Source organism: Hoplias malabaricus, chromosome 3 (genome assembly GCF_029633855.1).
Source record: "Hoplias malabaricus isolate fHopMal1 chromosome 3, fHopMal1.hap1, whole genome shotgun sequence".
Lineage (NCBI taxonomy): Eukaryota > Metazoa > Chordata > Actinopteri > Characiformes > Erythrinidae > Hoplias > Hoplias malabaricus.
In genome coordinates, this window is record NC_089802.1 from 33,357,252 (window position 1) to 33,381,556 (window position 24,305).

General features: G+C 35.6%; 2 protein-coding genes across 2 annotated transcripts; both read left to right on the forward strand.

Annotated features, from left to right (window-relative positions):
* The first annotated feature begins 2,210 nt into the window (after nucleotides 1–2,210).
* avl9 (AVL9 homolog (S. cerevisiase)) lies at nucleotides 2,211–19,015 on the forward strand. The gene is made up of 16 exons (XM_066666177.1): nucleotides 2,211–2,621; nucleotides 5,421–5,541; nucleotides 5,647–5,732; nucleotides 6,849–6,920; nucleotides 7,140–7,229; nucleotides 7,314–7,380; nucleotides 7,967–8,007; nucleotides 8,239–8,277; nucleotides 8,381–8,450; nucleotides 9,054–9,526; nucleotides 10,290–10,424; nucleotides 13,499–13,718; nucleotides 14,228–14,345; nucleotides 14,582–14,635; nucleotides 15,256–15,344; nucleotides 15,561–19,015. The coding sequence occupies exons 1-16, from the start codon at nucleotides 2,538–2,540 to the stop codon at nucleotides 15,677–15,679; spliced, it is 1,878 nt and encodes a 625-aa protein (XP_066522274.1). The 5' UTR covers nucleotides 2,211–2,537; the 3' UTR covers nucleotides 15,680–19,015.
* Nucleotides 19,016–20,328: 1,313 nt separating this feature from the next.
* Nucleotides 20,329–24,093, forward strand: lsm5 (LSM5 homolog, U6 small nuclear RNA and mRNA degradation associated). Its single transcript, XM_066663665.1, has 5 exons — nucleotides 20,329–20,485; nucleotides 22,456–22,551; nucleotides 22,666–22,693; nucleotides 23,077–23,149; nucleotides 23,529–24,093. Exons 1-5 carry the CDS (start codon nucleotides 20,440–20,442, stop codon nucleotides 23,559–23,561), a joined length of 276 nt encoding a protein of 91 aa, XP_066519762.1. The 5' UTR covers nucleotides 20,329–20,439; the 3' UTR covers nucleotides 23,562–24,093.
* The last annotated feature ends 212 nt before the right edge of the window (nucleotides 24,094–24,305 follow it).

Here is a 24,305-nt window from a genome sequence, read left to right on the forward strand (position 1 = left end):
AGCGTTAGCATGGATGTAGCAACGTTATCCATTTGTCCTACAGAATAATACAGCTTAGGTCTGAAGTTTCTTATTTGGGCATGTCATCAGCTACAAAACAAAAAAACCGAGATCTTCTGAGATCTATACTACCATAGCCCTGTTTCTGTTCTTGCCTTTTTTTTTCCTGCTTTCTCCCTTTCAAACCAACCACAGAGTGCAGTCCTCCAATTGGAGGCCATGTACGGTAATAATGGGTGTGTAATGTGTGGGCCGGGCACCTATAGGTGAGTGTGTTTAGACTTTAAGGAGCTGACTGCTGGTTCGGTCAATGGCTCATCTATGCTTTTTATACATCTCAGCTCCGATCCTGGCTGCCTCTACAAAACTACACACACACACACTGACCATTACACACAATGGGCACTGAGTCATCATCTCTTGGATTTGCTGGAATTTAAATAGAAACATAATTGTTTTCTGAAACCTCTGTCATTTTACCTCTTAAACATACTCTTCCTTTTAGCTACAAGGTTTAATTCACATGCACACTCATTCCCAACACACAAATCTGTCGCCACTCTCTTTATGACAGTGAATTGGGCTCATGCATATTATTTCCTAGCTGCTGAAATATAATTTTTTTTTTTTTTTTTAAATGTTTAAAAAAACATCACCTTTCAGTGTGAGGGAATAAGATCAGGTCTATTTTGTATTTAGTATCTTTTATATTATTTAATATCAGCCATTACTGTAGTTTGATTGTGTATGGATATCTATTTTTTTCTTGTTTTCTTTTTTGTTTTTTTCTTTATTTTTCGAGTGAGAATTGAGGAGTCTTGCTGCTGATTGGTTCTTCGAGGGGGAAAATAAGGACACGCCCAAGGCTGTTGCTATGGCAATTGTCCCGGCAACCACTAGCAGTAGGGAAGGGGTGGGTGTGGACGGGATTCTCGTACCTTAACCATTCGAGCACAGGTGCTATCGGCATATTCTTTACTAGCATGTTCAGCTGCATCCGGTTCTTATGGCACTGTATTTTGAATGAACATTAATTTATTAAAACCATACCAAAATATTTGCTTAAATTTTTGCGTGAAAATTATTTTGTATTTATACAATTGTTTTTACCATTACCACTGATTAATTTACCTTGTATCTACAGCCATATCTGTATTATATGGAGCAATATCTGGAGTCATTAACAGCATCCTATAATCAGATGGTCAATAGACATTTGGGAGATAAAATGTACACAATTCGTTTTATCTTACTACAGTGTGTTCATTTTAGCTTTGGGGTTCCTTCCATGAACATGGCTTTGGAGGTCTACAATGACTGAAAAGTTTAAAAACCACGGATTAACAAAATTGACAGGTCTCACAGTCCTATCCCTGGGGACTACACAATGAACGTTGTTTCTTTTTAAATGCCCCTTATCTGTCACTTTGGATTAAACTCAGTATTTAATTAACAAACCCCACATCTGCAAAGATTCATATTCGGATGCTGTCAAAATAATATAGGGTTCATTCAGTTTGGAAATTCATATATTTGTCGTTGACTTAAATGTGATTCTGATATTCACTTTTCCACAACAAAAGTTTTTTTTTGTTTTGTTTTTTAAAAATAACAATCAAAATCTATTTACAGTTGTTCAAATTTTTTTTTATTTTGGCAAAGAGTTTTTAAAATGTCCCTGTTCGATGACGAAATTAAGGGTGAATATATTGACACAAGTTAATCGCTGCTTCATAGGTTAACCACCAGATGGCGTTAATTTACAATGTACGGAAATCCCATAAAAATGTAAGCATCAGGATTAGGATATTTGTAACAACTTCAGAATTAAACATCGTTATATTTCCCAATGTTCCAAGCGTATTCATATGCAACATATTTGAAGGGGCATGTTGATTTTCTAGGGATAAAAACAATCCTAACACTTTTACGACACAGTTACTGTACGTATATTTGCTGTGTTTAACATGACAAGAAAAAGAATCATAAAACAGAAATACCATCCCTCTGGGTGGTATGTTGCTGTATGTTTCTAGGTTGTGACTCACTTCAGCCACTTTGAATGACTATTCATCATAACATTACATTTATGTAGAAAGTGGTGGACTTCCCCTTTAATGTGGATGACCCGTATGAAGACGCACGCTCGAACCGGCGACGTCACTCCGCAGTGAAGTCACACAGAGCGGAAACTGTGGCCTTCTCTCAAATGGATTCCCTACTCCCTGCGTAGTGCACTAAATGGGAATTAAATAATTGGCTTCTGTACCTCAACGAACCTTAGTTTTTCCTTAACACATTGTTATAGATACTCAGCCAACTCGCTAACAGGTATATAGTACATTCGTTTAGTTTTGAACTTACCATTTCATATTTTAAATAGTGCACTACCTAGGTGGTAGAGATCAATTTGGATTACAGCCAAACTCTGACTGGATTAATGAGGAACTATCAATGCGGGAAACACAGGGAGCTGTGGTGTTTTCTTAGCGCTTTCCTCTCTAAATTCACAAAATATTAGTGTATCCAGCCATATTATGGAGTCCCACAGTGCAGAGGACACTAAAGGACCTGTGCTGCACATTGTGGTGGTGGGCTTTCATCACAAGAGGGGCTGTCAGGTAAGATACAGAGCAATGAATCAATCTTGGTGTTTGCCTTAAATCGCACTACACTACACAAATATTTCTCCAGTTGATCTCAGTTTTCCTTAATATAGCTTTCATGAATTAAGAGCAAACATGGAGGCTACTCAGTTTTATAAGTAGAAATGTAGACACACACGTTTGTTTCAAACTGTCAGCAGACCTGTTAGCAAACAGTGATGGATAGTTTGATTCACTCCCACGAGCCGATTCTGTCGAACGTTACGTTTCAATAAATCGAACAAACTGAATTTATTAGCCAGCCAAAGTCTGATTTGCTCTTGCAATGAATAGTTTCGTGTCGTGAATTTTACTTGGAGTCTATAGGAAATTCTTCTGTTAAAATGCACCAATGAACTCGAGAATTCACAACATGCCTACCTTATATAGTTTTGAATATATAATTTCCTTTTTGCGTTCACGTAGAGTCCAATTATTAATTTTGTTGTTTTAACATTCATTTAAATCATTATTCCATTTATGTTTTTATTTAAATTAAACCAAGGTGGCCAATAAAATAAATTTATTTTAATGTACTATGAAGTGGGTTTTGGTATGATTTTATTGTTTGTTTCTTTTTACAATGTGATTATATTCATTATTTAATTTTAAGTTAAATTGTGAAGACGGATATTCCAGCTGTGAATCGATTCTAATGATTCATTAAAATTAAACTATTAAAATCAACCGATTCTTTATTCGGTAGTTAGCATGCTAGCCGCAGTGGTGAAAGTGGTATGAAAACTCATTAGATCTGTTTGTACAGCTACAAGCAAGACTACATTATAGTAATGTATGTTACAAAGAAGACAGCAGTGGTTGACATAAATATAACTATAAATATAAATTGAGTTTCGCATAAAAAGGTTAAATTAGATCTTGTTATTACAAATATTAACATTTTAAGGGAGGAGAAAGCAGATTTCCCACAAAATAAATTTAACTTGATCTGTTTAACCATACCTTATTTAACCTTTGAACCAATTATTACAAGATTCAGAATAACGTTTCCATTTAAAAAAAAATCACAACAGAAGCCAGTACCAGAATCACCTTTATGGTGACCAATTAAAGAATACTAAAAAATTAAAGTACATGTATGTGATTTGTTTTAAAATGGTTAAGTGTAGAAAAACTATAGGAGCTATGTGTCACCATGTCTAGAACACAAATATAGCTAATGATTTTACTGTCTGCAACCACTGTTGAACCTACACATCTTCTGGGTTTTAGGGAATGGCTGTAATTTTTGGCAAATATTTTGTCTTACTACAGCCAGCGTGTATCTCTCTGCCCTTATTTCAAATGTTAATTTAGGCCAAAAATCTAATCTCAAAACGATTTAAAACAATCATGTTAATCGATGCGTTTTAAAGGTCAATATCTCTATGGAATCAAAATATTATTTTGTGTTTGTTAAACAAATTTCACAATGGAACAGATATTAGCAGTTGTGTTTAAACTACTACATGCATGTTAAAAAAAAACACATTTTATATGTAAAACAGTATTTACAAATGCAATGAAAAAATATATTGAAAATGTATAAATATGGGGAAAAAAATAAATTTCCTTTACTAATTAAAGAGTAGAGATACTACAATTTAAAGATACTCAAGAAAGTATTAATATTTAACTAAAAGGACATGATTACCCACATCTGGACACAATGGTATAATTATAAAACTAATGAAACTATGCTGTCATGGTTTTGTCATACTTTTATAAATAAAAGAATAGTGTGCTTTGTCATTTAGAATCCAATAACAGTTTAACAGTAGATAACAACTCAATACAGTTTGAGGAACCATGCATCAGATCAACACACAAGCTTTAATTTCTTATTATAGACATTAGATATTTATAAAAAACCTGGAGAATTAATTTCAGACACCAAATGGTGTCCTATAACTCCTCTCTGGTGTTCTTCTCTGAACTGTTCCTTTAAGGCACAGGAGTTTGTTCCTCTTTAAATACATTATTTATTGAATTGGTGGTGCTTGCTGTATGGAGTATAAGATTTCAGCTGGTTTTCACTCTTATTGACCATGATGAAGATCATTTGTAGATGTTTTGGGTATGAAAATGTTAGCTTATCTAGTTTCTTTACATGTCTGCCTTCATTAATCTGCCTGTCAGTTTGACAGAATAAAAAAATAAAGTATTTTTAGGCATTTAAAATGCAATTTTTTAAAATAATCTCTGCTAGATTTATTGGAGGTTCTGATGATATTAGCAGATTGTTGACAAAGGTTTTTTTGTCAGTATCAGCAAAAATATTGTGTTAAATTTTTTCAGGTTGTGTCTTTGAGCCTGGGATTTGAACCTGTTACCTCTCGATGATTGAGTGAAACCATAAACGGTTGCGCTTCTAGGGACCAGTAGTTGAATTATTTATACTAAGCTTTTCCTATACTCTGCAAATTGTTCATTAACATTACAGACATCTTTTTATATGTCTTATATAAGATTTATTTTATATATATAACAAAAATTATATTACTCCCTTCTTCAAATGAATCCCATCTGAGTAGTACAAGTTGTTGTGCTGCGTAATTTAAGTATATGTGGCACTACAACCTCAGGGACAATACTCTGGGATGGTCCCATAAAGTCAGCAATACTTTAGTCATATTTCTGTTGATTGTGGTGTAGGCTAAGGTATCATACTTAACTGCCCTGTAACTTGTGAACTGTCTGCTAAGATTAAAAATCAAACGTCCCACCCCCTACCCAAAAAAAACCTGTTTATCTTTTGTGTGATTGTTTGTTTAGGTGGAATTCTCATATCCACCACTGATTCCAGCAGAAGGCCATGACAGTAATAATCTCCCTGAAAAATGGAAGTACTTGCCCTTCCTTGCTCTGCCTGATGGGGCACACAATTATCAAGACGGTAAGACAAAACCAATACCTTATATTAGTATATTAGTACCTTATCTGATCCTGTTGTGTTAGACAGTAGATTTACTTGATGATTCTTTAATTTATACTGTTTTAGACACCGTTTACTTCCATTTACCTCCTCTAAATGAAGAAATGAAGTGTGTTTATGGAGTCTCCTGCTACAGACAGATAGAGGCAAAGGTTTGTACATGTTTGCTGTATACTCATATTCTGATATTATACTAAAATGGCCATTAATTACAAGATATAAAGTCATTTCAAAGCAGAAAATCCTTCAGCATTAAATAGAATATTTAATCTGTCAATAATTTGTTCATTTTTTATTTTATCTCCTTTACTGTCATTTTACTCTAGTCTTACTCTAGCTGTGTTCTTCCAAAAACATCTTCCCCGAAGGGACTCACTGAAAGCATTTACATGCACTAACAAATCTGATATCTGCACAATCAGATTTTGTGGGTAATTTAATCAACATGTTTTCTTGCACTTCGGGTAAACAGATCATTGGATAAATCTTGAGTTTACATGAGTCTGGCAATAATCTAATATCTGTTTTACACAAGCCAATAAGATCACAGAAAACCTGACATAAACTTCCTGCTGCATTGGTTTTGTAAATATGGACCCACTTTAGCTGCGCATATGGATTTTTTTTTTTTTACGACTTCCAATATCATGCACTACTGCCCTGAGTCTGAGATGAGCTTATATAAAGGAGTCTCTGTTCCTGGACACAGTGTCTCTGATCTCAGAAATCAGAGTATGCTGTTTACATGACTTTTTTGAATAATCAGATAACTACAGAGATCGGATTATTAAGTGCATTTAAACACGTTCATTCACATTGTTTCCTTTAACAGAGGCACTCAAAATTAATAGAAAAACACCTAAACATTCATATATATACACCCACACCTCAGCTATCTGTGGCATTGTGGGGTTTTTTCTTCATGGGATTCTGTCCATCATCACTGTCCATCATTTCAGTCAAGGGTGCCTGATCTAATCATAGCAATTTGGTGGTGTGTTTGCAGGTTTATATTCTATCAAGACTGTAACACACCTTATCAATCGTTTGTAGATTGAGACTAATTGATAAAACATATAGGTTTATCCACAATATTGAAGCTTCACCTCGAATGTGTCCAATAGGAAATGAGTTAAGGGGCTTTTCCTGTTGTGTAGAATAAATCCGCTTTGGAAGATGACCACTCAGGGTTTTTTTTTTTTTTTTTTTTTTTGTTTGCTTTTTTTTTTTTTATATACAGACAGATAAATTGTTGTGTTGGGTTCTAGGCTCTGAAGGTGCGTCAGGCTGATGTCACAAGGGAAACAGTGCAGAAGAGTGTATGCGTGCTCAGCAGTGTGGTATGTTACACTCTCTGGAACTTAGTTAATTTTAGGGCTGTGGAGTCATTAAAATAATTAAGTAAAAACAAAAAAGCAGTGCATTTTGATATAGCTATATAGAAATACAATGTGTTTGTTTTTTACTTTCAATAAAAAAAACGAGAAAGAAAACGTTAGATTGTTCAGCGGTTTGTTTGTCCCTAACAGTGATTAATATGTCAGCCTTTTCTCCTACAGCCTCTCTATGGGTTAATCCAAGCCAAACTCCAACTCATCACACATGCCTATTTTGAGGAGAAAGACTTCTCTCAAATATCCATCCTCAAAGTAAGATTCAATACTGTAAACAATATCTTCAGTGTGCATTTTCCAGTGATTGCTGTATTTTACTAATGTCTGTTTTCTCTGTAGGAACTGTATGATCATATGAATGGTTCTTTAAGAGGTACCACACTCGAGGGCTCTCAGGTCTATTTAGGTAAATGATCTTATTATTCTTTGTCTTCTTGTGTATTCACTTTTTTATGGATTGCTGAATAGTCTACAGTCAATGTCCATGTTTAAAGGACATTGTATGAAAAAATATATATATTTTTTCAATGCATTCATACACTAATTTGGGGATATAGAGCACCTACCAATCCATTCATTCATTCATTATCTGTAACCGCTTATCCAGTTCAGGGTCATGGTGGGTCCAGAGCCTACCTGGAATCATTGGGCGCAAGGCGGGAATACACCCTGGAGGGGGTGCCAGTCCTTCACAGGGCGACACACACACACACACATTCACTCACACACACCTACAGACACTTTTTTGAGTCGCCTATTCACCTACCAATGTGTTTTTTTGGACTGTGGGAGGAAATCGGAGCACCCGGAGGAAACCCACGCAGACACAGGGAGAACACATCACACTCCTCACAGACAGTCACCCGGAGCAGGTGACTGTCTGTGAGGACAAAAAAACTGACTTCTTGCCCATTACAGTACTAATGTTCTAATGGAGATATTCAACAGTACACTGTCTAACACTCAGTTCTGCTCTTTCCTTTTGGATGCAGGCTTATCTCCTCGAGATTTAATACTTCATTTTAAGCACAAGGTAACACAATGTAAAGGTGTCTTACAGGCATTTTTGTGTTCTGTATTTATAATGCATTCACTGATGTTTCATAATATAGTAAAGTAAGCACTATCAATATAAACACTAATGTGGTGTATATAGTACCAATAATATCACTAGGATTATCACTAGTGTCTAATTGAATATATGTCACTCAAATGCGTGATATACTACCACTAATAGCAGTAGTTCCTTATTCCTCTTTTACAGGTTCTTATTCTCTTCAAGCTAATTCTGTTGGAAAAGAAGGTATAATGATATTACTCAGCTTTATTTAAACACATAGCTCAGTGTTATTATAGCAATGTTTTGTTAAAATAATATATAAACTGTTTTTTTTTCACCCCTGCAGGTGTTGTTTTATGTGTCTCCTGTGGACAGATTAGTGGGAACTCTAATGACTGTTCTCTCGCTGTTCCCCGGTGAGAAATATATTATATGCTTTTCAGCAGAAATATTTAAAAAAAGAATTATGTGATCTTTGAGATGGTGTTCTTTAGCTATAGTACTGAGTAGTAATGGATCACATGTCTGGAATACCGCATGTATTTCTGATTACAGAAATCAAATACTTACTATCTCAGTAAGCTTTATTTAACAATAGGTGTGTAGTTTTTTTTTTTTTTAGATGACAGTTTATTTTTGAGGAATTACTATATTATACAACACTAAAACCTAACAATATGGTCATTCAAATGCAGCTTCTTTATGAGGCTGTGCAATTTTTATGCAATACGTTAGGTGCCTCCGATCTGATTATATTTAATTTATAATCCAAGTGAAATTTCAACAACATACAGTTTTTTTCTGGATTTAAAATATAATGGAAAATTTAAAAAGCATGTGGTCTGTTCAAACTTTATAACATGTTTTATTTTGTCTAGTATATTATCCCCAGAAATCCAATTTCAAATTAATTAAAATTGCATATTAGAATTTGCAGAAAACAAAATCTTCCAAATTAACTTATGACTGCATGCTCTGTAATGCACATAAAAATAAAAGTAATATATGTCTCTTTGTAGGTATGATTGAACACGGCCTTGCTGACTCCGCCCAGTATCACTGTAAGAGCAGTGTGTCAGAAAACTCAGATGATCTTGAACCAATTGGGCTCAGCCCCAGCGCTGGTGAATCTGACTCTAAAATTGACATTATCGATGCCACTGAGGGCGGTTCTAGTGCTTTTGACTCAGATACCCACCCATCAGCGGCTGACCAATCACGACCCTTCGTCAGCCCTCAGGACCTCTCCCAGCCCCGCCCCCCATCACATACATCACCTGATTCCTCTGAAAGTGACTGGGAGACATTGGACCCAAGTGTGTTAGAGGCTGGGGAGGGGTCTGAGGGGTCAGTGAAGCATCCAGAGTCAGAGTCCAGTGAGCCAATCACAGTCCAACCAAAATCTTCTTCAGGACAAGGTCAGCTGACACAGGGGCTGGTGTCTGGTCTGGAAGAGGACCAGTATGGACTACCACTTGCGATATTTACTAAGGTATGTGGAGAGCGAAAAACTGTGTGGAACAGACAGTATATTTTGACTAATATAACTTGGCTGTCTGTACAAAAACAAAATCTGGTGCTTCATTATTTGACATAATTAGAAAATTCCAACTACACTTTGTCATTGTGGCAGTAATTAAAAATGTTCAAAAACTGTCATGGTCATTTCATTGGAAGTGAATGTATTTTGAGTTTTCTGTAAAATTGCTGATTTTTTGCTGAGGTTTTGTTCTGGCATCAGTTATATCTCTAGTGAGTGTGGTGGGCAGCTGTTGATCACTAAAAGGCAGTGGCTGATTTTGGGGAAAAAAAACATGATACCTGAAAAAGCTGAGCATGTATAAGAAGGAATCAGAAAGTTAAAATTAAAGCCATACATTTGTAGTGAAAATGCAACCCATCAACAAACACTAGTAGCCAATGATTCAAGGGTTCAAACTACCTCATGGCCCAGCACTGTGTATGAATTTGTTTTTTTCACCTGATTTATCAATTTTCTATTTATCTTTTGATCAGCCAAGACGTGTCTTGCTGCTTTCATTTTTGTGCTGGAGCTGGATGTCTTAATGTTGCTAAACAGCACTAGTTAATAAATGTCCAAAGATGTTCCTATAGGTATCTAACTATTTATTAAGATTTTGTGAACTAAAAAATTAACAAAGCTTCACAAACAAAGCAACACAGCTCTCTACAATGTTCTCAGAATTAACAACGGATTTAAATTAGCATATTTATAACTGGTGTGTTGTCTTTAGGGTTACTTGTGCCTGCCCTACATGGCCCTGCAGCAGCATCACCTTCTGTCTGATGTGAAAGTGCGAGGCTTTGTTGCCGGGGCGACTAACATCCTCTTCCGACAGCAGAGACACCTCAGTGATGCTGTTATTGACGTGGGTATCAATCATTTTGGAAATAATTAATCTTCTGCATAGTTTGCTACATGTAAAAGTTAAATAAATATCTCATGTAATACATAAATTAATTTTATATCTCTCCTAATTCAGCAGTACTATGAAAAAGTCTCATTTTCTTATTTTTGCTTATTTGTCATACTCAGTTGATGGCAATTCATTTAATATTGGACGAAGATCATCTGAGTAAACACAAGGCCTTAAACCCGCTAAAAAGACTTGAATGTGGCTGAATTAAAGCAATACTCTATAGAGCAGTGGTTATCAAACTGTGGTAAGCATACCACTGGTGGTACATGAAGCAGAAAGAGGTTGTACGCCAAATGATGTTGAAAAATGTACTACTTAATTAAGGAAATAATTCATAACTTAATATTCACAGTTTTCATAAATATATCCTAATTATATTTGTTTTATTAAATTAATATTTCCAGGGAGGGTACATGATACCCCAGTCTTTGGAGAAATCCATGTAAAGAAAGCCCAGTTTTAGATGCTTACTTGACATGAGACAGACATGAAAAATTTGGACGAAAAAGGGACGAAAAAACAACATGGCCGTTCTTCACATCGTTAAGTTTTAGTAATTCATTTAAATTAGTTTTGTATAAAGCATGCAAATTTCAAGTAAAAAAACAAAAGCAGTAAAAACATGCAAAAAATTCAAGCAAGAGAAAAAGAGGAAGAACCAAGGGTGCACATGTTTCGGTGGTAAGACTCATAGGTGGTACTTGGTTTGATAATGGGTGGTACTTGGTCTAAAAAGTCTGAGAATGACTGCAATAGAGGAATTGGGCAGAATTACTCTGCAGGGATGTGAAAAACTCTTGTTACTCTCAGATTAGTGGGATATGCAGGCATTGAATTTTTTTTCTTCTTGACCTAATTGATCATTTAAACACTTTTTGTTTTGTTTTGTTTTTTTTGTTTGTCTTGTCCCAGTTTTACCTCACAATATGCAAATGATTATAGATTGTACATGGACAGTGTCATACAAGGCAAAGAAGACCTGTGAAACATATTTACATCTTAGTTTATTTTACTGAAGGAACATTATAACCAGTTCTACCACTTTTTTTTGGGGGGTACATATTTTTTACAGCATTTTATATATGATGTGAACTGTCAATGTCAGATTAAAAACATTGTATCAACATTGTACCAAAAACCAGCTTTATGGGAGAATGACCAAATTATTTTATATATTTTGTAATTCTCAGTATAATCAACAAAAAATGTAAGTACGTTTTCCAGGGAGGGTACATAATCCCTGTTTTTGCAAAATCCATGTAAAGAAAGCACAGTTTCAGCTGCTTATTGGACATGAGGAAGACATTAAATAAAAAAGGGCAAAGCGGAAATGAGTAAAACAAGCTGAGACCAAGCTCGAAAAAAAATACCATGGAGCCCAGAGGGACTCTTTCCAGAGGTAAAAATAGAGGGAAAGAAAGCGAAAATTCTGTACGTGTGAAAACAAAATGGAAGAAAACACTCAGCTGAAAGAAAACAACTGTTCTTCACATCGTTCAGTTTTAGTAATTAAGTTGGAATAGTTTTGTGTTAAGCATGCAAATTTCAAGTAAAAAAATGTAAGTACATTTGGACTATTTCCTTTGACACAGTAGAAAGAGCAGCTGCCCATTTCAAGTGATGAAACACACACACACACACACACAAGACCCCAAACTAATTGGTCATAAGGTTCTATTTTGACTGTCAGTATCTATATTCACAGCTGACAGCAACCATACAGAGAGGTTCAGAGTTGCTTGACCTATGTCAATAGGTTCGGTGGAAGAATAGCTGAGGGAATGCAGAAAAACTGGTGCTCAAGTGGAATTAAAATTCCAAGAGACTGTCACACTGCTGTCACCTGGACAGTTTATTAAAGGAATAGTTAAAGGAAAAGTCTCCCTTTTACTCCAGATGTACTTGCCAAGCTTTCTTCATTTGTTTTGAGTCTGGTGCTAAAAGGCTACTGTTTGCATTCATAGCATGGTGCACACTGTATCATCACAAACTTGCCTCAAATAGTGTTGAGTTTAACTAAACCTTAAATGGACTCCCATACAGTAAGCATAAGTTTTAAGCACCTCAGGTCAAATTACATTGTTTAACAAGTTAAAAATATCTTACACATCCCCTACAGAGAAAATAGGCCTGTACATTTGAATGCATAGTTACTGTTTCTTTGTTAAATTTAACGTATTGTGGGGGGAAAAAAGATCTTCACCAACACTTCATTTTCCTATTATGAAATTGTGCCCTAAAATCTTATGAGAATAATGCAATATTTACTTTTCCCCCGTAGATGATGAGTTATTTTCAGTTTGGAAACCAGGACTCTCTTCAAATATTTTCGTAATACATGTATATGGTTGCTGTTATTTTGTGAATGAAAAATAAGTACATCACAAAACTAAAATACAGTAGTACTTAACATCTTGACCCATGAATTTTATTTATGCTTGAGCGCCTTTTTTGCCTACTTTTCATACATTCATTCATTCATTATCTTAAACCACTTATCTAGTTCAGGGTCGAGGTGGACCGGAGCCTATCACTGGGTGCAAGGCGGGAACACACCCGGGAGGGGGCGCCAGTCCTTCACATAGTGACACACACTCACCCCTATGAGCACTTTTTGAGTCACCAATCCACCTACCAATGTGTGTTTTTGGACTGTGGGAGGAAACCGGAGAACACACCACACTCCTCACAGACAGTCACCCGGAGGAAACCCACGCAGACACAGGGAGAACACACCACACTCCTCACAGACAGTCACCCGGAGGAAACCCACACAGACATGGGGAGAACACATCACACTCCTCACAGACAGTCACCTGGAGCAAGACTTGAACCCACAACCTCCAGGTCGCTGTCACACAGCTCCAAGGACACTACCTGCTGCGCCACGGTGCCACCCCCCTAGTTTTCTTTTCTTATTTTTTATTTTTTTTAATCCAGCAAAGCCTAATCACAATGGAGGTTTAACACACATCCAGTTTATGTCCTGTTAGCCCATTGATTGGTATTCTTTTATTTATTAGGTGGAGGAGGGTCGTATCCATGTAGATGATCCTGAGCTGCGCAGAATGCTTAGTTTATCAACGGCAGACTTGCGGTTTTCCGACTTCCTCCTCAAACACGTCACCGAAAACAGAGAGGATGTTTTTCTCGATGGAACAGGCTGGGAGGGAGGAGACGAGTGGATCAGAGCACAGTTTACACTGTATTTACATTCGCTTTTAGCATCTACACTACAACAAGGTACATATTAATGCTACCACTCAGTTTACAATCTGTATTAGATTAAATAACCTATGCTATGGTAGAAACAGCTTTACACACCAAGCAAGCTGTGTGTGATTTATTCAGATTTCAATTTTATGTGTAAACAGGATTTTCAGACAGTAATATGACCTAATTTTATCCTCCTCCTTTTTGATTTTTTTGCAAAGCATGAACTCAACCAGTCACTGTTGTCCCTTGTGTATCAATTATTTATATCCAAGCCTCAGTTTGATAGGTCTCAATATTTCAGCTGCTGAAATACGTGCAGTCCTTTTGCATTTCCAAACTGGAAAGTAGCATTTTTCAAAGCACTAAACATCATGTAAAAAAAAAAAAGCTGAATTCAAAGGGTTTTGTGCAAAAAGGATCATAGCAGAATGTTTTAAATTTTTATGATATTAAATCACATCATATTCTGCATGTAATAGACATTTGATTCTCATCAGACATCAGCTAACTTTAGCTGCTTGGTGTATTTTGCTCAGATAATGAGAAGTTGCTGGCAGACTATGGATCTGCCTTCATCTCTGCCTGGAAGATCACGCACAATTACAGAGTGTGGTTCAGCAACAAGCATCCAGCCATGGCTGAAATTACTCCGGGGTAAGTCTGCCCGCTGATCACATTATGTCAGTAATTTACATTAGAGGCAGGATCATTAGGAGTGTAAGGAACATTCTCATTACTCATGATTTGTTAAACGTTGGGTACGGTTGACTTTGATTTAATAGATTTCTTTGCATTAGAGCACTTCATCAATTGTTAAATATTTGCTTCATGTCATATGCATAAAAATAGATATTTAAAAATAAAGTATATGTTCTCTTCATTCTTCGCAGACACCCGTTCCAAGGCCAGTACAGTGTGGCTGATGTGAAGCTGCGCCTGTCACAGTAAGTTCTGGAAAAAGCTGCTATTATGAAAGGTTGGCACATTTGGAAGAAGATGCCATTAGATAAAAGAGACAGGCAGACAATATCAAAATAGCTAAACATCTCTATTATTGTATTAAGTTTAATTCAGATCCAGACCCCCAAAGACATTGCAGGTGAGTTTTTAACTGACAGTGTAACCTATTTCACCTCATTTTAGCTTGAAAACAGTGAGTTTGTGACAAGGTAGTGTTCTTAGAATGAAAATGATAAATTACTAAATGAAAATATTATTCCATAAAATCTATACATGTAACCTATAAAGTGAGCTTAAGCTTGATGTTTATTGTATTGCGCTTTCTGTTGTATTGCTGGGTCAGAGAGCTTTTCATGCAGTGTTTAACAGCCTTTGGACTGCTTCAGTAGCCTTTCTGTTTGCTTTATTAGAACAAAGACAGTGTCATTTATGTGAAGCACTGACTAGTGTGAGTGAGTTACAAGCCAGTTCCATGAAGTGCATTATGTAATATGTATTATTTAAAGAATAATTATACTATGACTTCATGTCAACTACAGCATGTGACAGTAGAGTGTGTGTGGATTGCAGTGGCATGAAAGTCATGCGAGTGTGTGTTTTTCAGTTCTGTGCAAAACAGTGAGAGGGGGAAGAAGCTGGGGAATGCAGTCATGACCACAAGTCGAAGTGTGGTGCAGACTGGGAAAGCTGTAGGTGAGTGAACAGGAAAACACTATTTCAACTTTTCCTGGGCTTATTTCTTTCAGTGGGATTTTCAGTAATGTTAACAATATAATATAAAGTTAATATATTAATAAAATGTACTGGGCACATTATTTTTTTATTTTCTTTATTTTTTTAATTATTTTAGCATTTTAATAATGATTTCTCATCCAACGTTCAGTTTTCCTTTTAAATTTCTCTCTATAGGTCAATCAGTGGGTGGAGCTTTAACCAGTGCGAAGACTGCCATGTCCTCCTGGTTCTCTACACTGTCCCAGCCTGCAGTGACCAATCCTGGATCAGACTCAACAGCAAACAAACAGTGACCTCATTTACGCTGCATTTACACTCTACAAACACTACTATCCCCACATCGTTCACCTTTACATTCAATGATAGAGTAATTTTCTATGTTCAGCTGCACTGTTGGGATATCACAACATTCATTTACTTTTACCATGTAAGTTTTAGATCACAGGAACAATGTGATTTTTACAATTAAATTTTAAAACGTGTAGTGTGGTAACAAAATCTGTCCAGTCCACATCTTGTTTCTTTTAGCTATTTTTAAGCATCACCTTTTCTAACTGTCATAGAATTGTCCTTACATTTGTAGTTTTAAAGGAACAGTAAGTAATTTTTAGCACCAAAAAATACAGAAGAGTAGTTTTGAGAAGTGCAACTCCCACAAAATGAAAAACATTCATTCCCACAGTGATGACCACATTTAAAATATGTAGGTTACACAATACCTGATTCATAAGACTATGAATTACTTATTGGTGATTTATTTTTTTTTAGACTGGTGTCAATTAGGCCTGAAAATGAAAAAAATAAATAAAAAGTCAGCAGCTACAAGAAACTATCTACAAGAAACTTAAGTCTGTACAGTACATGGCAACAACAAGAAAGAAATAAATAAAAGAGCTGTTCAACTAAGACAAGATGTAATATACAAAACATTCTATTGATTCTGAAAGAAACGGGAAAGAATGCTAATATGCGCTAATATGATATTTAAAAGCAAATATCATTATAAGAATTAACAAACCTGAAGTTGGGCTTCCCTTATACAAAGACTTACATGCTTGGCCTCAAGGCATGTATTCTAACCTTGTACATGGGCAGCCAGTTTTAATGGAATATCCCAAATTTAATCAGTCAATCATGATACATTGATGATGCTAACACAGTAGAAGTCAATTGTCAGAAGAAGTCAAAAGTCAGTGGACTCTTAGTATATAGTGCTCCAGTACTGAACTAAAGAAGAGTATTTTGCACACTTTCAGTTAGAAGGGCAATTAGTGTTTCTCTGCCTGTGATACACATAGGAATGTGTTAAATTACCTGTCACACTGATTTAGTCTGTTTTTACCCACAAATAACATGCAAAAAAAGATTTGATGATTTGTGGAGATGAATTTTCAAAAATATCAACAGGTAGATTTACCTTTTATTTATGTGCATTGAAATATTATATACTCCAAAAAACAAAGAAAACTATATTTTCATCTTTGAAAAATACAATATTTTAAAGGGACAACATAAATTCCTTTGCTTTTTTAAGAAAGTCTTATACTACAACTGTGAAAATATTATTCAGGTGTCACAACGTACCGTTCACATCCTCAATATATATATATATATATATATATATTTTTTTTTTTTTAAAGGCACGGTAACAACAAATAACCTGGTTTAGGACTAAAGTGAGGCTTTCAGTACATTAAAAAAACTAAACTATGTAGACATCGAAGGTATATAAACAGATTTGCGGCCTTTTTAATTAGAGAGAAGGAAAAATACCTCAATGTTTCATTTAAAACTTGATAAAGGGAAATTTTCCAAAATTATAGCATTATATCCTTAAGAGGTAAACAAATACTTCATTGTGGTTCAATGTGAAATTTAGATTCCAGATTCTATAGAAATGTACTAAACTCTTGAGTAATGCCTTAGACATTGTTTTCTTATACAAACCCTGTTTCCAGAAAAGTTGGGACAATTAGAAATGTACAATTTGGTTTTTTTGTGTGTGTTTTAATTCTCTTAAAATTGTACTTGACTAACAAAGACATGAAGAAAATATCCAGTGTTTTCACTGACCAAATTTGATTCATACGTTTAAACAAATTTAGATTTAAATGCCTTCAACACTCCAATTTTATAAACATTTATGTCTAACTCTTTTGAATTATTACATCATAAGCAGGTTCATATAAACGGTATAAAAGGAGAATTTACCAAAGGAATTTAAGGCAAAAATAGGTAGTTGCTCATTGATTTATGCCAAACTTCATAAGAGAATTGTCAAATGTTTTTCCATTAATAGCATTACAAATAGGAACTATGACTAAGTAAACTAAAGCTGGCTGCTGAGTGGTTATGCTTTTGTTGAAGACTTTATGACCCATGGATCCTGTCACCAAGACTGTACAGAAACATTTTTCCTGTTTGCTGTACTATCAGCTGAATGACTTTGTTTGCACCTCATCCAGGATGAAGAAATTTTGCAAAATCTCACAAAACATTTGGAAGGTTTTGTGATATAGTGTATAACATAAGGCTATAAGTAATGTCTCATCCAAATTTGAGGTGTTTTTATATATTTGGGTCTTTACAAAGGCTGGTTGGTTTAATTTCTCCCATAATTTAAAGTTGAATATAAGTGTTGTGGGAGAAATTGGAGGTTATTAATAAAAGTTGTGACCGTACCTTGTGTTTAACAATCTCTCTCTCTCTCTCTCTCTCTCTCCTTAAGATATAGCCCCACTGCTGGCCTTATTAAACATTTGGTCATATTTTTGCTGGTAAATGAAAATCTGAATCTATTATACAGGCATGGTGCTTTGTGTCACCATAACATATTTCTAGGCATGGGATTTATTTTGGGTTTACAAATGTCCACTTATTCAGCCTACAGCAGTTCACCCGCTGATGCACGGATACAGTCATTATGTGGGTTGATTTTTGAATGAGTCACAAATGACATTTGGCAAATACAAACAAAGCGCTCTCATATTTATATGCCTAGAAATAGATTCTCCTGTGCTGTACCATATATTAACTTGTATTTTATTTCAACCAATTCTATATTTTTATTTCTGTTTTGGTATGGAGATATTTGTTCACTCATTTTCACTTTATGCTGAGATTTAGAGATTTCTCCAAATTAATTAATGTAAGATTATGCAGATCCTGTTTATTTTTGGCAGTGTTCAGTATTTAATCATCATAGAGTTGCATCTATAATAAAGAACATATAATTTTTTTTTATTTTATTTTGATCAGTAGTTTGAATGAATAAGCATAAACTTAAGCTATGCTATATAAATATATCTGCATTTCCAGCATTTTAGAAAGATTGCATATGAACGTACACAGTGATTTTTGTTCTAGCATGCTCTTTAGGATTAGATATTATCGAACATTGTAGCATTATGATATTTATTGTCAGAATTGTATTTAACGGCTAGATTCTATTGTCTGTTGGGAGTGATTGTATGTACCATTTTATTTCTTGATTTTGTGCTTATTGAGCATCCCACTGGAAATCAGAGACATGATGTTTTTAATATTATAAAATAATATATTTTAAAAAGTGTAATATGTATGTGAATGTATTACCCATACTGAAATGATGTTTACATAATTTTCCAAATATATGCTGTAGTTTTAAAATCTTTTATAAAACAAATAAAAAATTGTGACTACATTTTGTAATATAATGACTTTTTCTTCTTTTGGTTATGATAACGCAGGTTAACACCTATTTAGTCACAATCCTCTTAAACGTTGCAAAGTACTGTACAAGAGTCTGCACTGAATCAATTTTTTATTTATTTATTTACTTTCCAGTCAAAATATATATTTATTACCAGCTAATAATTTTAAATTATTATTTTTTTTTATCATTTAAAGGAGATAATTATAAAACATACATGTATAAGGATAAATTAAGGTGGATAAGGGGAATTTATTTATAAAAAAAAAGGGTTTCTGAACCTGTATTCAAAATATTTTTGAAATATAAAGAAAAAATGGAACTCCTAAGAAAACATATGTCACACCAAGATCAGTCACTGGCAAGAAGCTCTTACAGAGAAAAAGAAATGGGGAAAAAGACAAAAGGGGGAAATTTCCAGAACAATGGAATAGCCACCCAACATTCTCAACTGCACTGAATGTGTTGGAGATTCTGAAACAGAAAAACTACTTTTAAGACTGAACTTTTAAGAAAAAAATCTTACAATTTGGTTCAAAAACCCAAGTCATTTTTAAATAAGCTGATAAAAAAGCAAAAAGTGGGCACACTAAATACTAAAAAATAAATATTATTATAATTATCGAGGCTGTTAAGTTTTTCTGTTAAATATATTATAACAAAAAACTTGCTCCTGATTTAAGTGTGGTCCGGTAGGGGGCGGTACGTACATGTTGCTGTTCATCTGCGAAGCCCACCAAATAAGAAACTCTGTTAAAGTGAATAAATATTGTCAGATCCCCCCCTGCTGTTTGTTCGAAATTTTGACAGTGAACAAGTAGTAAATGTACATTCTAGGTTGTAAAATATAACACGTCGTGTAGCCACTTACATAATTTAATTACGATATTGCTATATCATGTGCTTTACTGACATCAAAATATAGAATTGGTTGTTTCACAAAGGTTTCCAAAGATTGCACTTAGTAACGATACAAATTGTGACCACACTGTCACTGTTTTGTGGGCTTTGTAGATCATTAAAAAATAATTCATTCATTTCTGCGTAGAGACGTGGCATAAACATACACGCCATTTTATGAAGTGAATGGAAATAAAATACTGTACGATGAAATAGTAATAACAATATAGTAATCAATAAGTGTATAAATAAAAGTGTTTTATTTGATGTTTGTTTATATTTCTAAAGGTGACTACCTCAAATGTAATTTTATCTCTGTTAGGATAAAGGTACCAACTTCAGCGTCGTGCTTTAGCAAATATTTTATGTGGAAACGAGTGGTGATTTGTGTTTAAAACAGCCAGCAGATGGCGGTGGTCTGATTTTAGCTCCACATTATTTCTAGTTCGGATTGTTTGCAAAATGGCGGCAACACTGGCTCCAAATCCCTCTCAGCTACTTCCACTCGGTATGAAACACGATTAAGACTGTAAATACTGATGACTGTAAGAGGTTATATTCAGCTTTGGTTCCTTTTTGCGTTTTTTAATGTAGCCGGAGTTTTAGTAAATCTGAATCTCATTGTAATTCTCCGTTCCACTGTAAACGGTGCCCCACATATATTCTCAACCGGTGTAATTTTTAAGGTGGAGCAGAGAATTTGAATAAGGCACCACCAACATCCACGAGCTAAATGTTTTTGTTTATAGTCAGGCTCCAGAATCTAATAATAATAAGTCAATTTCAGGCTCATTGTTGTGAGAGCAGTGCATTGCGTTCGTAAATGTGTTTTTGTTTTCTTTTTTAAAGAGCAACCTGTTTACTGAAGTTAAATCATTTAAGACATTGCCCCGTGGGAGAAGTGCCGCTTTAATTTGAGTTCAGGCTTCAGTTCAAGGTGTATTAGGCGATTCTATTTCTTAAATTAATTAGTATAAGTTAATAGAGTGTATTTACATTTACACTGCATAATAAAGTTTCAGGTTGCAGACTGTTATGCGACTGTGTTTTCCAAGTTACTCCCAAGCCCACGTGGCCATGTCTGTCATGGTAGTATGACGGTTTCTCAAACAGAACCGTCTGAGGGCTCGATGATGACCCACATTCAGCAACTCTTTACACCCATTGATTTCCCCTGACTTAACGGATCATTTCGTGATAAGACGCACTGTAGTTGGTGAAAGACCTAAATTATTTCTTGTGCTGAGAAACATTGCTTTGGACCTGATTGACAATTCTTTTACGAAGTTTTGCACGAAGTGATGAGGCATGACCCATGCTTGCCTGCCAAAGTTAAGCCTTTGGTAGATGCTCATCTTATACATTTTACTTTCACTTGCTCATACCATATTCCTTCAAGAATGTGAAGTGAAAATTCTGTAAACGTTTTACTCCTATTTTGCCCATCCCAGCCTTTATGGAGTATTCAGGTAGTGTCACTGTCACACAGCTCCAGGGACCTGGAGGTTGTGGGTTCGAGTCCTGCTCCGGGTGACTGTCTGTGAGGAGTTTGCTGTGTTCTCCCTGTGTCTGCGTGGGTTTCCTCTGAGTGACTGTCTGTGAGGAGTGTGGTGTGTTCTCCCTGTGTCTGCGTGGGTTTCCTCCGGGTGACTGTCTGTGAGGAGTGTGGTGTGTTCTCCGGTTTCCTCTCACAGTCCAAAAACACACATTGGTAGGTGGATTGGTGACTCAAAAAGTGCTCATAGGGGTGAGTGTGTGTCACTATGTGAAGGACTGGCGCCCCAGGTAGTGTCACTGTCACACAGCTCCAGGGACCTGGAGGTTGTGGGTTCGAGTCCTGCTCCGAGTGACTGTCTGTGAGGAGTTTGGTGTGTTCTCCCTGTGTCTGCGTGGGTTTCCTCCGAGTGAGTGTCTGTAAGGAGTGTGGTGTGTTCTCCCCATGTCTGCGTGGGTTTCCTCTGGGTGACTGTCTGTCAGGAGTGTAGTGTGTTCTTCCTGTGTCTGTGTGGGTTTCTTCCGGGTGACTGTCTGTGAGGAGTGTGGTGTGTTCTCCTTGTGTCTGCGTGGGTTTCCTCCAGGTGACTGCCTGTGAGGAGTGTGGTGTGTTCTCCTTGTGTCTGCGTGGGTTTCCTCCGGGTGACTGTCTGTGAGGAGTGTGGTGTATTCTACCTGTGTCTGTGTGGGTTTCCTCCCACATTCCCAAAACAAAAGTGTGTGTGTCGCCCTGTGAAGGACTGGTGCCCCATCCAGGGTGTGTTCCTGCCTTGCGACCAGTGATTCCGGGTAGGCTCTGGACACACCGTGACCCTGAATTGGATAAGCGGTTTCAGACGATGAATGAATGAATGAATGATCATTGGCTCAGCATTAAATTAGTAGTTTTTTTTTTTTTATCTTCCAAACAGGGGTTTTTAGTAGTGGAATCAATAAATGTTTTACCTACAATAACCCATTTCTGCTGTTGATTTTATGTTTCAGAGCTGGTGGACAAATGCATCGGCTCCCGCATTCACATTGTTATGAAAAATGACAAAGAAATTGTGGGCACCTTGTTGGGATTTGATGATTTTGTCAGTATCCTTTCACAGAGTTCCATATTCTGTTCTGTCTCTCATTTATATTAGCCTTGTAAAAGAACTAATGTTTATGTAAGATTTTTCACAGTTTTTCCTTTACCCATGCATTTAGACATGGTGCTTGAGGATGTAACAGAATTGTAAGTATATTTTCTTTGCTTTACCTTTTTGCAAACTGTGCTTAAAAAGCCTAAAGCTGCCCTGGGTATTAAGCCAGCTGTACCAACTGACTAACTTCAGTACCTTAGAATATCCAAAAAACCAAATGCTTGATCAGTTAGTCCCACTAACTCTGTACTTAATAAAATTTGTAATTCTTTTGCTTAAAATCATCCTGTGAGGGATTTTCCCTCATCCATTTTGGGGCCAAAATATTCTTTAAAATTCAGTCAGTGGAATTCCCCTCTAAAATAAGGAACAGGTTTTAAGAAAAAAAGTTTTCAGGGATAAGGAATGTCTCATTATGGATAGACCTTAAACAGTTCCAGTCTAAGTCTTATACCTTAATGTTGTTTCTTTGCAGTGAGATTACACCAGAAGGCAGAAGAATAACAAAACTGGATCAGATTCTACTCAACGGAAACAACATAACTATGGTGAGGGAATCATTAATTCATAGAACATTTCCTTTAAAGACATTTTGTGTGTTCTTTTAGATAAATGTAGCTCCTGTGGCTGATCTTCCAAAGATGTTCTTTTAACATGCACATGTTCATGCAAAGACTACAAAGTGACCTGTTAATTAATCTCGTGTGAATTGCACATATGAGAAATATATGTAATTTTATATTTAGTACTGTTAGCTCATATTTGGTGGCAAGAGTAATTTATTGCTCCTTTATGTAAATGGGAATGTTGTTAATCTTATACAATAACTACAGTAACTTACCTCAATTGCAGTCATGTTGTAAATCAAATTAATGAATTTAATGTGTATGCTGTATGTCCATGCTCTAATTCCTCTTTTCATTCTAGTTAATCCCAGGAGGAGAAGGACCTGAAGTATGAGATTTAAATGGTTTTTTTTTTTTTTTCATGCCTGCCTTTCAGTTTTTGTGTTTCTCTTCTTTTGTAAGAGATATCCTTCTGAGTTGTTATAAATTCTTGTTCTTTTACTAAAATACTTAAAGCCCTGTCAGCAGTATTAAAATGATGCTGAATAATTGATCATTTTGTTACAATTAAAGACAAAAGAAACAAATTTGTGTACATCCATGTTTTTCTATTAAATAATTATTTTAATTGTCATTCAGTCAGAACTATAGAACTATGAATAATGTCCTTTTTAACACAATCTCACAAGGGCCCTTTTTCTTTCAAAGTTTAAAAAAAAGTCATATTTTATATAGTTTCATGTGTGATTTGGAAATCAACTGTCAGGAATATAAAACACGTAACACCTTAATTGGGGTTTGGATGTCACTTACTCAGTGAAGAAAGTCATTTTTGGGTGTTGCTCTTGAGCACTGCTCACTGAGGCACAGTAGGGGGTGTGGCCAATTTTTTCCAATTATAACAACTTGGCGTTTTTTTTTCCCCCCACTATTGATAATATAATGCTAATATCTACTAGACCTGAAATGGCATTTTGGTTTTAGCACCATATTCACTCTGGTTTTCTCCATGCGGCTCCTTTACTGGAATGCAGTGGTAGTTTTTAATAAAGGAAAAACATGTTTTGTACAGCAACAGAGATGATTTATTTGTTTGATACAGAACCAAGTAAAAACTGTAGATTTTCTGGTTAAAATT

What these genes read in the sequence shown, in the direction of transcription:
- avl9 (XM_066666177.1), top strand. Translation starts at nt 2,538, where the DNA reads ATGGAGTCCCACAGTGCAGAGGACACTAAAGGACCTGTGCTGCACATT. An exon ending in ATCACAAGAGGGGCTGTCAG is followed by an intron (nt 2,622 to 5,420) that starts GTAAGATACAGA and finishes TTGTTTGTTTAG; the next exon opens with GTGGAATTCTCATATCCACC. An exon ending in ACAGACAGATAGAGGCAAAG is followed by an intron (nt 5,733 to 6,848) that starts GTTTGTACATGT and finishes GTTGGGTTCTAG; the next exon opens with GCTCTGAAGGTGCGTCAGGC.
- lsm5 (XM_066663665.1), top strand. Translation starts at nt 20,440, where the DNA reads ATGGCGGCAACACTGGCTCCAAATCCCTCTCAGCTACTTCCACTCG. An exon ending in CTTGAGGATGTAACAGAATT is followed by an intron (nt 22,694 to 23,076) that starts GTAAGTATATTT and finishes GTTTCTTTGCAG; the next exon opens with TGAGATTACACCAGAAGGCA. An exon ending in ACGGAAACAACATAACTATG is followed by an intron (nt 23,150 to 23,528) that starts GTGAGGGAATCA and finishes TTTTCATTCTAG; the next exon opens with TTAATCCCAGGAGGAGAAGG.